Source organism: Epargyreus clarus, unplaced genomic scaffold (assembly GCF_041222505.1).
Source record: "Epargyreus clarus isolate Ecla_fem2 unplaced genomic scaffold, WU_Ecla_fem_2.2 ptg000001l, whole genome shotgun sequence".
In the NCBI taxonomy this organism is placed as follows: Eukaryota; Metazoa; Arthropoda; class Insecta; order Lepidoptera; family Hesperiidae; genus Epargyreus; species Epargyreus clarus.
In genome coordinates, this window is record NW_027332209.1 from 2,767 (window position 1) to 20,583 (window position 17,817).

The 17,817-nt window shown below is 46.0% G+C and overlaps 1 protein-coding gene across 1 annotated transcript; it reads left to right on the plus strand.

The window, feature by feature from the left end:
- The first annotated feature begins 10,096 nt into the window (after positions 1–10,096).
- On the plus strand, positions 10,097–16,410 carry LOC140757774 (uncharacterized). The gene is made up of 11 exons (XM_073093649.1): positions 10,097–10,493; positions 11,504–11,581; positions 12,360–12,966; positions 13,040–13,256; positions 13,745–13,901; positions 14,213–14,380; positions 14,989–15,089; positions 15,230–15,255; positions 15,350–15,586; positions 15,886–15,932; positions 16,077–16,410. The coding sequence occupies exons 1-11, from the start codon at positions 10,455–10,457 to the stop codon at positions 16,257–16,259; spliced, it is 1,860 nt and encodes a 619-aa protein (XP_072949750.1). The 5' UTR covers positions 10,097–10,454; the 3' UTR covers positions 16,260–16,410.
- The last annotated feature ends 1,407 nt before the right edge of the window (positions 16,411–17,817 follow it).

Consider the following 17,817-nt stretch of genomic DNA (forward strand, 5'->3'; position numbering starts at 1 on the left):
CAACCAACCAACCAACCAACCAACCAACCAACCAACCAACCAACCAACCAACCAACCAACCAACCAACCAACCAACCAACCAACCAACCAACCAACCAACCAACCAACCAACCAACCAACCAACCAACCAACCAACCAACCAACCAACCAACCAACCAACCAACCAACCAACCAACCAACCAACCAACCAACCAACCAACCAACCAACCAACCAACCAACCAACCAACCAACCAACCAACCAACCAACCAACCAACCAACCAACCAACCAACCAACCAACCAACCAACCAACCAACCAACCAACCAACCAACCAACCAACCAACCAACCAACCAACCAACCAACCAACCAACCAACCAACCAACCAACCAACCAACCAACCAACCAACCAACCAACCAACCAACCAACCAACCAACCAACCAACCAACCAACCAACCAACCAACCAACCAACCAACCAACCAACCAACCAACCAACCAACCAACCAACCAACCAACCAACCAACCAACCAACCAACCAACCAACCAACCAACCAACCAACCAACCAACCAACCAACCAACCAACCAACCAACCAACCAACCAACCAACCAACCAACCAACCAACCAACCAACCAACCAACCAACCAACCAACCAACCAACCAACCAACCAACCAACCAACCAACCAACCAACCAACCAACCAACCAACCAACCAACCAACCAACCAACCAACCAACCAACCAACCAACCAACCAACCAACCAACCAACCAACCAACCAACCAACCAACCAACCAACCAACCAACCAACCAACCAACCAACCAACCAACCAACCAACCAACCAACCAACCAACCAACCAACCAACCAACCAACCAACCAACCAACCAACCAACCAACCAACCAACCAACCAACCAACCAACCAACCAACCAACCAACCAACCAACCAACCAACCAACCAACCAACCAACCAACCAACCAACCAACCAACCAACCAACCAACCAACCAACCAACCAACCAACCAACCAACCAACCAACCAACCAACCAACCAACCAACCAACCAACCAACCAACCAACCAACCAACCAACCAACCAACCAACCAACCAACCAACCAACCAACCAACCAACCAACCAACCAACCAACCAACCAACCAACCAACCAACCAACCAACCAACCAACCAACCAACCAACCAACCAACCAACCAACCAACCAACCAACCAACCAACCAACCAACCAACCAACCAACCAACCAACCAACCAACCAACCAACCAACCAACCAACCAACCAACCAACCAACCAACCAACCAACCAACCAACCAACCAACCAACCAACCAACCAACCAACCAACCAACCAACCAACCAACCAACCAACCAACCAACCAACCAACCAACCAACCAACCAACCAACCAACCAACCAACCAACCAACCAACCAACCAACCAACCAACCAACCAACCAACCAACCAACCAACCAACCAACCAACCAACCAACCAACCAACCAACCAACCAACCAACCAACCAACCAACCAACCAACCAACCAACCAACCAACCAACCAACCAACCAACCAACCAACCAACCAACCAACCAACCAACCAACCAACCAACCAACCAACCAACCAACCAACCAACCAACCAACCAACCAACCAACCAACCAACCAACCAACCAACCAACCAACCAACCAACCAACCAACCAACCAACCAACCAACCAACCAACCAACCAACCAACCAACCAACCAACCAACCAACCAACCAACCAACCAACCAACCAACCAACCAACCAACCAACCAACCAACCAACCAACCAACCAACCAACCAACCAACCAACCAACCAACCAACCAACCAACCAACCAACCAACCAACCAACCAACCAACCAACCAACCAACCAACCAACCAACCAACCAACCAACCAACCAACCAACCAACCAACCAACCAACCAACCAACCAACCAACCAACCAACCAACCAACCAACCAACCAACCAACCAACCAACCAACCAACCAACCAACCAACCAACCAACCAACCAACCAACCAACCAACCAACCAACCAACCAACCAACCAACCAACCAACCAACCAACCAACCAACCAACCAACCAACCAACCAACCAACCAACCAACCAACCAACCAACCAACCAACCAACCAACCAACCAACCAACCAACCAACCAACCAACCAACCAACCAACCAACCAACCAACCAACCAACCAACCAACCAACCAACCAACCAACCAACCAACCAACCAACCAACCAACCAACCAACCAACCAACCAACCAACCAACCAACCAACCAACCAACCAACCAACCAACCAACCAACCAACCAACCAACCAACCAACCAACCAACCAACCAACCAACCAACCAACCAACCAACCAACCAACCAACCAACCAACCAACCAACCAACCAACCAACCAACCAACCAACCAACCAACCAACCAACCAACCAACCAACCAACCAACCAACCAACCAACCAACCAACCAACCAACCAACCAACCAACCAACCAACCAACCAACCAACCAACCAACCAACCAACCAACCAACCAACCAACCAACCAACCAACCAACCAACCAACCAACCAACCAACCAACCAACCAACCAACCAACCAACCAACCAACCAACCAACCAACCAACCAACCAACCAACCAACCAACCAACCAACCAACCAACCAACCAACCAACCAACCAACCAACCAACCAACCAACCAACCAACCAACCAACCAACCAACCAACCAACCAACCAACCAACCAACCAACCAACCAACCAACCAACCAACCAACCAACCAACCAACCAACCAACCAACCAACCAACCAACCAACCAACCAACCAACCAACCAACCAACCAACCAACCAACCAACCAACCAACCAACCAACCAACCAACCAACCAACCAACCAACCAACCAACCAACCAACCAACCAACCAACCAACCAACCAACCAACCAACCAACCAACCAACCAACCAACCAACCAACCAACCAACCAACCAACCAACCAACCAACCAACCAACCAACCAACCAACCAACCAACCAACCAACCAACCAACCAACCAACCAACCAACCAACCAACCAACCAACCAACCAACCAACCAACCAACCAACCAACCAACCAACCAACCAACCAACCAACCAACCAACCAACCAACCAACCAACCAACCAACCAACCAACCAACCAACCAACCAACCAACCAACCAACCAACCAACCAACCAACCAACCAACCAACCAACCAACCAACCAACCAACCAACCAACCAACCAACCAACCAACCAACCAACCAACCAACCAACCAACCAACCAACCAACCAACCAACCAACCAACCAACCAACCAACCAACCAACCAACCAACCAACCAACCAACCAACCAACCAACCAACCAACCAACCAACCAACCAACCAACCAACCAACCAACCAACCAACCAACCAACCAACCAACCAACCAACCAACCAACCAACCAACCAACCAACCAACCAACCAACCAACCAACCAACCAACCAACCAACCAACCAACCAACCAACCAACCAACCAACCAACCAACCAACCAACCAACCAACCAACCAACCAACCAACCAACCAACCAACCAACCAACCAACCAACCAACCAACCAACCAACCAACCAACCAACCAACCAACCAACCAACCAACCAACCAACCAACCAACCAACCAACCAACCAACCAACCAACCAACCAACCAACCAACCAACCAACCAACCAACCAACCAACCAACCAACCAACCAACCAACCAACCAACCAACCAACCAACCAACCAACCAACCAACCAACCAACCAACCAACCAACCAACCAACCAACCAACCAACCAACCAACCAACCAACCAACCAACCAACCAACCAACCAACCAACCAACCAACCAACCAACCAACCAACCAACCAACCAACCAACCAACCAACCAACCAACCAACCAACCAACCAACCAACCAACCAACCAACCAACCAACCAACCAACCAACCAACCAACCAACCAACCAACCAACCAACCAACCAACCAACCAACCAACCAACCAACCAACCAACCAACCAACCAACCAACCAACCAACCAACCAACCAACCAACCAACCAACCAACCAACCAACCAACCAACCAACCAACCAACCAACCAACCAACCAACCAACCAACCAACCAACCAACCAACCAACCAACCAACCAACCAACCAACCAACCAACCAACCAACCAACCAACCAACCAACCAACCAACCAACCAACCAACCAACCAACCAACCAACCAACCAACCAACCAACCAACCAACCAACCAACCAACCAACCAACCAACCAACCAACCAACCAACCAACCAACCAACCAACCAACCAACCAACCAACCAACCAACCAACCAACCAACCAACCAACCAACCAACCAACCAACCAACCAACCAACCAACCAACCAACCAACCAACCAACCAACCAACCAACCAACCAACCAACCAACCAACCAACCAACCAACCAACCAACCAACCAACCAACCAACCAACCAACCAACCAACCAACCAACCAACCAACCAACCAACCAACCAACCAACCAACCAACCAACCAACCAACCAACCAACCAACCAACCAACCAACCAACCAACCAACCAACCAACCAACCAACCAACCAACCAACCAACCAACCAACCAACCAACCAACCAACCAACCAACCAACCAACCAACCAACCAACCAACCAACCAACCAACCAACCAACCAACCAACCAACCAACCAACCAACCAACCAACCAACCAACCAACCAACCAACCAACCAACCAACCAACCAACCAACCAACCAACCAACCAACCAACCAACCAACCAACCAACCAACCAACCAACCAACCAACCAACCAACCAACCAACCAACCAACCAACCAACCAACCAACCAACCAACCAACCAACCAACCAACCAACCAACCAACCAACCAACCAACCAACCAACCAACCAACCAACCAACCAACCAACCAACCAACCAACCAACCAACCAACCAACCAACCAACCAACCAACCAACCAACCAACCAACCAACCAACCAACCAACCAACCAACCAACCAACCAACCAACCAACCAACCAACCAACCAACCAACCAACCAACCAACCAACCAACCAACCAACCAACCAACCAACCAACCAACCAACCAACCAACCAACCAACCAACCAACCAACCAACCAACCAACCAACCAACCAACCAACCAACCAACCAACCAACCAACCAACCAACCAACCAACCAACCAACCAACCAACCAACCAACCAACCAACCAACCAACCAACCAACCAACCAACCAACCAACCAACCAACCAACCAACCAACCAACCAACCAACCAACCAACCAACCAACCAACCAACCAACCAACCAACCAACCAACCAACCAACCAACCAACCAACCAACCAACCAACCAACCAACCAACCAACCAACCAACCAACCAACCAACCAACCAACCAACCAACCAACCAACCAACCAACCAACCAACCAACCAACCAACCAACCAACCAACCAACCAACCAACCAACCAACCAACCAACCAACCAACCAACCAACCAACCAACCAACCAACCAACCAACCAACCAACCAACCAACCAACCAACCAACCAACCAACCAACCAACCAACCAACCAACCAACCAACCAACCAACCAACCAACCAACCAACCAACCAACCAACCAACCAACCAACCAACCAACCAACCAACCAACCAACCAACCAACCAACCAACCAACCAACCAACCAACCAACCAACCAACCAACCAACCAACCAACCAACCAACCAACCAACCAACCAACCAACCAACCAACCAACCAACCAACCAACCAACCAACCAACCAACCAACCAACCAACCAACCAACCAACCAACCAACCAACCAACCAACCAACCAACCAACCAACCAACCAACCAACCAACCAACCAACCAACCAACCAACCAACCAACCAACCAACCAACCAACCAACCAACCAACCAACCAACCAACCAACCAACCAACCAACCAACCAACCAACCAACCAACCAACCAACCAACCAACCAACCAACCAACCAACCAACCAACCAACCAACCAACCAACCAACCAACCAACCAACCAACCAACCAACCAACCAACCAACCAACCAACCAACCAACCAACCAACCAACCAACCAACCAACCAACCAACCAACCAACCAACCAACCAACCAACCAACCAACCAACCAACCAACCAACCAACCAACCAACCAACCAACCAACCAACCAACCAACCAACCAACCAACCAACCAACCAACCAACCAACCAACCAACCAACCAACCAACCAACCAACCAACCAACCAACCAACCAACCAACCAACCAACCAACCAACCAACCAACCAACCAACCAACCAACCAACCAACCAACCAACCAACCAACCAACCAACCAACCAACCAACCAACCAACCAACCAACCAACCAACCAACCAACCAACCAACCAACCAACCAACCAACCAACCAACCAACCAACCAACCAACCAACCAACCAACCAACCAACCAACCAACCAACCAACCAACCAACCAACCAACCAACCAACCAACCAACCAACCAACCAACCAACCAACCAACCAACCAACCAACCAACCAACCAACCAACCAACCAACCAACCAACCAACCAACCAACCAACCAACCAACCAACCAACCAACCAACCAACCAACCAACCAACCAACCAACCAACCAACCAACCAACCAACCAACCAACCAACCAACCAACCAACCAACCAACCAACCAACCAACCAACCAACCAACCAACCAACCAACCAACCAACCAACCAACCAACCAACCAACCAACCAACCAACCAACCAACCAACCAACCAACCAACCAACCAACCAACCAACCAACCAACCAACCAACCAACCAACCAACCAACCAACCAACCAACCAACCAACCAACCAACCAACCAACCAACCAACCAACCAACCAACCAACCAACCAACCAACCAACCAACCAACCAACCAACCAACCAACCAACCAACCAACCAACCAACCAACCAACCAACCAACCAACCAACCAACCAACCAACCAACCAACCAACCAACCAACCAACCAACCAACCAACCAACCAACCAACCAACCAACCAACCAACCAACCAACCAACCAACCAACCAACCAACCAACCAACCAACCAACCAACCAACCAACCAACCAACCAACCAACCAACCAACCAACCAACCAACCAACCAACCAACCAACCAACCAACCAACCAACCAACCAACCAACCAACCAACCAACCAACCAACCAACCAACCAACCAACCAACCAACCAACCAACCAACCAACCAACCAACCAACCAACCAACCAACCAACCAACCAACCAACCAACCAACCAACCAACCAACCAACCAACCAACCAACCAACCAACCAACCAACCAACCAACCAACCAACCAACCAACCAACCAACCAACCAACCAACCAACCAACCAACCAACCAACCAACCAACCAACCAACCAACCAACCAACCAACCAACCAACCAACCAACCAACCAACCAACCAACCAACCAACCAACCAACCAACCAACCAACCAACCAACCAACCAACCAACCAAAGGCTGATATAGAATTTCCAAAAGCAGTGAAATAGGCATTTCATTATTTTTATCCAGAAAGTCAAATACAAAGTTTCATAGTAGGTGTTTGCTTCAATGTCCCTGTAGTTCCGGGACTAGAATAGGGCTACGGTATCCCCTGCCTGTCGTAAGAGGCGACTAAAAGGGGGCTTCCGGGGTTGCGGGCGGCAAGAGTGGGAGCTCGAACCGCCCGGCCAGCGGCCCCGGGAAGGACGACGGTATGTGTGGTCGCATACCGTCGTATACACCAGATGGTGTGGCGAGCGTCAAGCTCACCTGGGCGGAGCCCGACGGGGCAACGCGCTTAGAGGACTCCGGTTGCGTTCCTTTGGAGATCCCGGAGCCCTCAACGCAGCGCAGAGGACAGCCACCGGGGGGGTTTTAGTGCGGTAAAAATCCCACATAACTCGGCGTCGCTCCCACGTTGTCGGGTACCTTTTGAAGGTTTCCCCCTCGACAAAAAAAAAAAAAAAAAAGGTGTCTGCTTCAAAAACAAAAGATGTTCAAACAATATTATCCTATTTTATCCTCGTAGTGTTCATTTACGCTATAAAAGGAACCTATTTATTAAAGTCCAGCACGCTTAAGTTCAGCGGTGTCCCTTTGCGTTGATCTCTGGCTCATTTAGTCAAACAGTCATCTCGATGTGTATATACGAGTATATATGTACTGGCTGACCCGGCAAACGTTGTATTGCCATATAAATAAAAAAATGTTAAAGGTGAACAACTCTTATCACTTGGGGTAAAAAAATAGATAGTGGCCGATTCTCAGACCTACTGAATATGTATATAAAATTTGGTGAAAATCGGTGAAGCCATTTTGGAGGAGTACGGTAACTAACACGAGAATTTAATATATAAGATATATTATTTAATGTATGTGTAATCTCCTCTTAAATTCCTTTATTTTGACACCCTACTCGATAGGTTTGGTTAACTTTTTTTAAACGTGTCAGTATTTCGCGAAAAATCCACCATTTACGGTTTATAAAATATGTAAGTTCAGTAATTCAAAGTTTCGGTCATTATTTTACCTCGTTAGAGGTAGAATTTCATTACTTTTATCCAACAAGCCTGATACAACATTTCATAGTGTTTGCTTCAAAATTGACGATTGTTCAAATGAACTTTTAACCCTTATTTTACCCTCTACGGGATTGATTTCTCGGAGGGGGATAAATAAGTGCGTCCTTGTTCCTATCCAGAAAGCCAAATACAAAATTTTATAGTAGTTGCTTTAAAATTAAAGAATTTCAAAAAAACTGTTTTCCCCTATTTTACCCTCTTAAGGGTAGAATTTCCAAAATGCTTTTCTTAGTACTTATTCACGCTATATAGAGAACCTATGTGCAAAATTTCAGAACTGTAAGGTCCTTGGTTTAGGCTGTACGTTGATTTCTGAAAAATGAAAAAGTCATTTAGTTAGTCAGTCAGTCAGTCACCTTGCTATTTTATATGTATACAAATATGTTTTTATAATCTCCGTTTAATTTCCTTTCATTTGATACCCTACTGGATAGGTTCGGTTAACTTTTTTTTTTATTGTGTTACTATTTCGCGCCAAAAATCCGCCATTTTCATTTTTTTTTACTAAAACCTATCTAAGGACACTCGGGTCATTGAGACAAATATAATGACACCTTAACTGTTGAAATTCATCCAGCCGTTTGTTAGATCGGATCAAATAAAGAAAGACAAACATACAAGATACGCGCGAAAAACATAACCCTTCCTTGGCAGTCGGGTAAAAAGTAGAAAAGTAAATAAATTCTAGTGTAATTTAAAAATTTAATCATGTTTAGAAGATTAAATAAGGCATCGCTCGTAAACTGTATTTTTTTTCGTTATATTATTCGTTATGAAACAAAGTCTTGATTATTTTATTGTTGTTATGATGAAAAAGGGATAAATAATTAGTTTTTGGTAATTCTAAGTTTCTTTTATTTGAAAGTTAATCGATTATGGTTTCTTTCAAATGCTTTGAAGCCGCAAGCTCTAGCCGTCACGTGGTCGTACTGCTGCATACAAATGTTAATGCGATATTGGAGATACTATATCTGTTTCCTATAATCTTGCACCACATTTTTCGTATTTTCGCATCTTTTGCAAAAGAAAAAACACTTTATAATGTATTTATAGTTCTGGTTTTGCACAATAAGTCTAGGAAATATTTATAAAGTGGTTATTTAGCCTTTCCCATGATGTAAATAGCGATGAAACCTGAAAACGTTTAATAATACCTTGTGCATACAGTTATCATCAATATTAATACAAATCACGCTACGTGACGTCTAACCACGCTAAAGAGCGCGTAAAATGGCGGCGATCAAATGTGTCAAATTTTATTGATACTTTAAATATTTTTTAAAAAAATATTTCAAACACTAATAAAATTGTTTATATTTTTTAATATGTTAAAACGATGTGATAAGTGGTTTAAAATAATAAAATAAAAATGTGCATATTCCCTATTGTGACGACTATATATTGTGTGTAATATATATCTCATCATTGCCCACCACTATTGTCAAACTCAAGTCTGTCAGTGTGTCAAATGTCAGTTACGTTTAACAAGAATTACTATTATTTACGATCATAATAATACTGTAATTCGTTTATTAAGAACGACTATATTCGCCATTATTAGTACTGTGTCTTATTATAGGATAAATATACTAAAGTCTGTGCTCTTGTGGTTCGCGTGCAATTCAAGTTCTCCGTGACAGTGCATTCGCAAGGGGAAATACCACATTTAGGTTATGGTGTACTGTGGTTTAAAGTTATTGTTTTGTAGTAAAGTTTTCTGTGAAGTTAGTTATCAACATTAAGCGTCTTTAAGTCAGCGATAATGAGCTCGGGCGGCGTCGTGCAGCCGCTGCTGTTGGAGGTAATAATGGATAAAAGTTCCTTATTCTTTCTGAGTTAAAGTTTATTAGTACATTGTGTGGACAGTAACATTTCGATGTTATCGTTGAAATTAGGTTACTACGATAAAATAAACAAATCATACACTAAACTATTAGTTAGATGTAGATCCAAAACCATTCCATTTAATAGTACATTGGCTTCAACATGCTTCATGTTGGATAACAAGAACATTTAGTTTTCGTCTCATTAAGAAGAAGATTATTTATGTTGAACCAATGGAATCACATTCAAAACTTAACAATTGTAACACAGGTTCACGTGGTACATCAGATCGGATTATAATGTTTTTTACATAATTATGGTTAAGGCCAATGTCGCACAGTGTTGGTAAAGCTATGACATACAAATAAATATTTTATTGACAAGTTGAACCACAGGACTTATACATGTTTTTGTTTTTTTTTCTTTTGACAAATTTGACAGATTTGTAAGTGCTCACTATTGCCTATGAACATCTATAACTAATTTCATATAGAATGTTGCCCTTTTTGAGAACTAAGACAGTCAATAGGTAAGTCAGACACCTTCCACACCTTTCTATCTAAATGCAAGAAGTGCTTGCTAGATATAGTATAGTGTGGTAGATATGTGGCAGTGGTATTTTCTCAGTAACTTTACAAATTCTACCATTTCAATGAAGGTAGTAGAACCTATTGTGGTTAGACTCCGGCGGCACCACCAACACACCTATTTATGCCTCATAACAGCAGCGTTAAATGCTGTTATGAGGTTAAAAGGGGACATACTTTTCCTAGGCATTCCAGCTTAGTCCTCAGGGGTAGCAGTGCATCTGTGGTCGACCTCAGGTAGGAATATCTAATCCTATCAGGTGGACTGCATGCTCGTCTGCTACTCCTATATTGTATAAAAAAAATCTTTTTCAAGTATATTAGTACTGGTGGAATACAGTGGATGGGCTATTGTTGCACAAACAATGTAGCTACATGTGATGATCATGAATTGTTGCAGGGGCAGGCAGCTGCGGCGGCCGGCGCGGCGCTGCACGAGCAGCTGGTCTCCTACACTGACACCATATGCGGAGCACTTGTGAGTGTCATTACTTGTTGAAACTATAATGGTCTTCTGCTACAGTAATAAGTACATAGAGATAGTTGTATTTTGTTTTGTGAGGTAACTTAATTTGTTTATTAATTCAATAGAGTAAATTATAAATTAAACATTAAAAATGTTACAGAAATTGAACAAAACAATGTAAAGATTTTATAAATTTGTTATATTGTTATATTAATATAATATAGTCAACTCTTAGTTCTTAGTTAACTCAGAATATAAAATCAGTTGTAAATTTTACAATTTAACAATGTTATTTGTATTATTAAGGGGTAATAATATGGTTGTTATCCATTATGATTTGGTTAGGATATTTTACAATGTAAAGGAAAATACCAGTCATCGCAAATGGACAAAATTCACATACTACTACTACTAATAACTGTGAAGTAGAAACCATTAAAGTAGAAATTTAAGGGGAACTTATTTTGACAATAAAATTGATAAAAATGTTATGTAATACTAGATTGATGAATTAGCATCTTATAATTTTATTACTTTATTTATATTGATTCCCACAAATGCTGGCCTTAAACTAATTTAGCTCATTTTTTTTTAAATCAACTTTTGCATTTATAAAACCAGAACAAAGATTAAGTTCTGGGTACGATAAAGATTCTACTAACGTAACTACCCATTCTCTACAATAAACATATTTTTCATTGTAAATATTAAGGGGACACCCACTTTTAATCGTGATTTTATTAATTAACTATTGAGATTCCTGGGATATTTACTGTGCAAAATGATGCAGTCGCAGGAAACGCGATCCGGCGTGTGGGGCGAACACTCGTATGCCCGCGCGCGGTCCGGCGCGCCCTCGGCCAGCGTGCGCGTGTTGCTGGCGCAGCGGCCGCCGCCCGACGACGACCGCGTGGACGTGACGGCCGCCCCGCGCCCGCCGCCGCGCCTGCCGCACGACGACCTGAGCGACGACTCCGAGCCCGAGCCCGACGCCGACGAGGACGACGACTGGGAGGGGCGCGTCGCGGCGCACCCGCCGTCGTCGGCGCACGCGCGCCTGGCGCTGGGCGCGCTGGGCGTGCTGCGCGAGGCGCGGCTGGCGCGGCTGGCGGCGGCGGGCGGGCGCGGCGGGCGGGCGGCGCGCGCGGCGGACGTGCGCGCGGCGGCGCGGCGGCTGCGCGCGCTGCTGGCGCCGCTGTGGGCGGGGCCCGGCGCGCCCGCGCTGCGCCCGCCCGCCTGGCTGCACGCGCAGCTGCAGGCGCACCTGCCCGCCGCGCACCGCCGCCTCTACGAGGACATCCTGGCGGAGCTGCGCCGCGACGTGCCGCGCCTGGCCGACCGCCTGCTGGCCGCGCGCCTGCCGACGCCCGTCGACGACCCCCTCGCGCCCGATAAGTGTGAGTATGAAAGCATCCTCGGCGAGCCGGCGGCCGAATGCGGGAAGACGTAATGACTTGTGCGATCGCGCAGGTGGCGAGTTGCGCGGGCCGAACGAGCCGGGGCCGTGGCTGGCGTGGGTGCGGTGCGGCTGCGAGCGCGCAGAGACCCGCTGGGAGCGGCGGCTGGGCGCGCTGCTGCACACGCGCGTGCTGTCCGCGGCGGGGCCGACGGGGCCGCCGGAGCGGTGGGCCGCCGCCGTCATGCACTCCCTCAAGCAGGCGCTCGCCGATGTGATCGAAGATGCAAGGTGACAACTCCGGCGACCCGATTTTTTATTATGAGTACGAGTGATGTCGTATAATCGATTATATAGATGTTATTAATAGTTAAAAAAATTATATCTGTTGTTTATAGAGTACGGCAGTTCGTTAAATTTAAATTAATTCACTCACAAAAGAATACATAGTAATATAACATTGATAAGATCAGTCCTATCAATTATATGCATTAACATCAATTCGTCACTGTCCCACAGCACAGGTCTACTGTTTGATAAATTATATTGTTTTTAAAAAAATTGGGTAATATCGTTGTTATTGAGATTGAAATGTTTTTTTAGCAGCACTATCTATTGGTATAAGCTATCGACTTTAACAATAAATGTTACCTATAAAATCGTTACCATCTACGATCGTTAAAACAATAGCTGCTTTACTTTGTCGTACTAACGTTCGTCGGTATACAGTATCGATCGATAATGAATACTGACTTGTACATCGTCGGGCGGCGGCGCAGGGGGCGCGCGGTGATCGTGGGCGGCGCGGGCGCGGGCGCGGCGATGGCGGCGGCGCTGGCGGCGGGCGGCGCGGCGCTGGCGGGCGCGCTGCTGGTGGGCGCGGCGCCGCACTCGGCCGAGGGGCCGCGCGCGCTGCCCGACGACGCGCTGCACGAGGTGCGTAGCGAACGACCAGGCGCTAGTAGGATCGAAGAGGTCCTTTGCTCGGATGAAGTCTTCATTTTACCATAGATTAGTAAAGATTGCTCACTCCTAACAAAAAAATGTAACCAGTTGTGACGATTGAAATTGTCACTGTCATCTATTTTCGTGTTTGAAAAATATTTAAAAATGTAGTTTATAGATCATTTGCGAATGAAACGATATTTCCTACTTTTTGTTCGATTTCGTGCTTTTGCACCACTTACGTATTCACTAGTGTAACAGTAACTCATATATAGTATAACACGTGTGCGGCGTGCGCGCAGGTGTCGGTGCCGACGCTGGTGGTGGCGGGCGGGCGCGGCGCGGGCGAGCTGGCGGGCGGCGCGCGGCGCGTGCTGGCGGTGTGCGGCGCGGACGCGGCGCTGCGGCTGCCGCTGCGCGCGCGCCGCCGGCTGCGACTGCCGCAGCACGCGCTCGACGCCGCGCTCGCTGTGAGTATGCGCGAACGCTCGCCGGGCCGTTCGAAACGTTGTTGTCGCTGTCGTCCTATCCCGCTTCGAATTAATCTATTAGATTGACATAGTCATCGATCGACATAAATTATTGGAATGGATATATCTTATTCTCCCACAATTTATTTTTTTGTTTTTTACCACGTTTTTAACACGCTTTTTTATTAGTTTGATCTGTATGTATGTAACTATGTAACGTAATCTTTGAACTCGATTTCTACCCACTTTGAACGGCCCGATTAATTTGAAATTTTGAACACTTATCGAGAACCGATGACAATACATAATTGTTCTCAAGAATTGTCAAGACTTACGGTTTTCCTTGTGCAATTTTAGCGTGGTTTTTAGTTTTTATATATTTAATTACCAACTTGTTAGTTAAGGTTAATTTACAGATAATTATTATTTATTTGTCATTCACAATTTAGTCCAATGACTCCTTGTGTCCTGACGGACCTGTACGGAGAAGATATTGAAAATAACATTTAATTTCAAAAGGAAGTCGTAAAAAAAAGGGAGTGAGTAATAAAGTAGGCGGGTATTCATTTGTATTGTAAAATAGATGTTCGCTCTTGTGTATGTTCCAGGAGGAGATGGCGCGCTGGGCGGGCGCGCTGGGCGACGCGCCGCGCGACGCGGAGTACGCGCACCTGCCGCCCGCCGCGCCGCCCGACGCGCTCAGCACCGGGTCTGGCGCCCTTCCTACACCTTATTCAGATTTAAATACTTTTGATCACGTTTCTTAAAAAAAATATATAAAAAGTTCCACATAACTTATGTTTACGAATGAAATGATCGATCTAATCAATGTTGAATATATATTTACAGGATAAATCGAGCGGTTGAGTTTGTAGGTGAGTATTCTTTTTATGTTTATAATTTTGCACTTAGCATGGCGTGTACCGGATGAGTTGGTGGTTTATTTGCGTTTCCCATTATGTATGCCAGAGGGCCGGGTGGTGGCGCGCGTGTCGGGCAGCACGCCGCTGCTGCTGACGCCGCGCCGCGCCGCGCCGGCCGCGCCGCCGTCCGCCCAGCCGCCCGCCCTGGCCGCCGCGCCGCTCGCCCTGGCCGCCGCGCCGCCCGCCCTGGCCGCCGCGCCCGAGCCCGCGCTGGCGGCCGCCGACATCATGCAGCTGCCCATCGTGTTCGCCGACGATGACCCCCCCGCGGTCGCGTACTCCGGTCAGTACCTTCATCAGTTAATGACAGTTTTTAACCGTGCCTGAGGGTTAATAAGGTTTTTTCCCGGATTTACATTATTGTGTTTCCGATCAATTAATGAATATTTCGTTATTAAACTTATACAATTACTCATTTAGAACGTTCTATAGTCGAATCTGCCCCGAACGTTCAGTCTTTAAAACGTCAGCTTTAATTCTTTTTTTCAAGTAGATCGTAAAAGTAGTAGTAATTGTTGCTATAGACCTCACAGCGAAGCTGAATTATGAAGAGTAAAACAAATGATTGATTTTTCACCACAGATTCTAATGCGGTCGACAAGCCAGTGACGGTGACTAGCGGTGCGAGGGTGAGTGTCGTCGGAGCTTCTTCGTTTATTTTACATCGGTTATGGTGTGGTGCCATTACTTGTATAAATATTTTATTGAAAAATAATTGTTTTTAAGCCAGCCAGCAGGCGTATAATATGGTAGTAACAAAGTTCTCTGTGCAGGGTGGCGGCGCTATTCGCTACACGCGCGTCATCGTGGCCAAGCGTGGCGCGCGGGGCGTCGGGGCGGGCGGGCCTCTGCGGGGGCCGGGCGGGGCGGTGCGCGGGGCGGGCGGGGCGGTGCGGGGAGCGGGCGGCGCGGCGGCGGCGGCGGGGCGGCGCGGGCGCGGCGGACGTGCGCTTTGAACGCAGCGCAACGCAACGCAGCGTCCTGTGTCCCGTTCTAGGCCACGTCTACGAGAATTAACTATCTAAACTAGATACTTTACTATTATTTAGGCACTAAGTGAGATACAGGCTGATGTTCGAATACAATAAAGAAATCCATTTTATTGTGCTTTTTGTTTTTATTTCCTAAATGTTATTTTATTATTAATATCTGAACCCAGAAAAAAGAGGTCTTCGTCCAGGTTACGAGATGTCATTGTGGAAACAGCCATGTTCGGCGAAATACAAAACACCTGACTCGGCATTCTTTGTGCCGGCACCTGTGGCTGCAATCTTCAATCGGCAAAACGACCTTCTATTAATTATCAATCTTTCAAATATTTAATCTGTCAATTTCAATGTTGACAATCTCTTTGGCATACTTTGGTAGGAAAAATGTAGATAGAGGAGTGGTTAATCTGAATTATTCAAAGAATTAAGAAGTGTTTTTCAAGTTTTAAAAATTAGGTTAATATTATACGATTTTAGACAAAAATTATCGCGGAATTGAGATATTTTATTATGTAACGGGTACTCACGATATGCGTTTTTTATCGGCAATAAATCATATATTGCAAACCGGTACGGGCCGGAATGTGTACATAAAATACCAGATCTTGAACGTACTCGGAAAAAACGTGAAGTTACCTGTGGGTCAATAACGTTCTTAACAAAGTGTCGGGACGTAAATGTTATACCGAAATGTGTTAGAATTAAGCCGCGTAATGACATACGAGGATCCGAGTCCATTCTACGTACCGCGAGTGAGAAACTTACGGAAACAAATCCGAAATAATCGTTTTATGTTGGACTGAATTCAGTGTGAGTTGCTGATTGCTCCGTATATATCTGGATTGCAGTGCAGTTTTCGACCTGATTGATCGTATCACTTTTTAACCGAGTTCAAAAAGGAGGTGGTTATTAATTCGGCCGGTATCTTTTTTTTTATGTATGTTCACGAAGGTGTTCACGACTCCCGAACTAGCCGACTTCAGAAATATGTAGTAAACCAACATTATTTTTAATTATTTTTTGTAGTGACATAGAAGTCGGTTGTATTTTTTTGTTAAAATTTTTTCTACAAGCTAAACGTACCGCAGAATTATGTCAACAAAAACATAATCACTACTCGTAGTTGGAGGTACTTCAAAAACAACAAGATCGTAATACCCTCGGAAAAGTTGATATTTCTAAAAATGTTATTCATTTGTCAAACGCCGCCGCCTTAAATGTACTGAACAAAGGGCTCAATTTTGCATTGACACCGAAGCATATCCCGTATGAAAAGATAATAGGAAACATCGAGGAGACTATTAATAGAAATAAAATACCACCAAATGACGCTGAGGCTCTCAGACAGGATGTCTCCATCATACTAAGGCAGTCGAAACCCCCATCATCCACGTAACACCCGAAGAACGGTCGGCGATTAGGGAGTTACGTGAAAACAAAAACATACTCATTTTAAAATCAAATAAGGGCCATGCGACGGTCGTTTTAAACGTTGCGGATTATGGGCAGAAAATTACAAACCTTT

Coding starts and splice junctions, on each gene's coding strand:
- LOC140757774 (XM_073093649.1), top strand. CDS start 10,455: ATGAGCTCGGGCGGCGTCGTGCAGCCGCTGCTGTTGGAG. Junction 11,582..12,359: donor ACACCATATGCGGAGCACTT/GTGAGTGTCATT, acceptor AAAATGATGCAG/TCGCAGGAAACGCGATCCGG. Junction 15,933..16,076: donor CGGTGACTAGCGGTGCGAGG/GTGAGTGTCGTC, acceptor TTCTCTGTGCAG/GGTGGCGGCGCTATTCGCTA.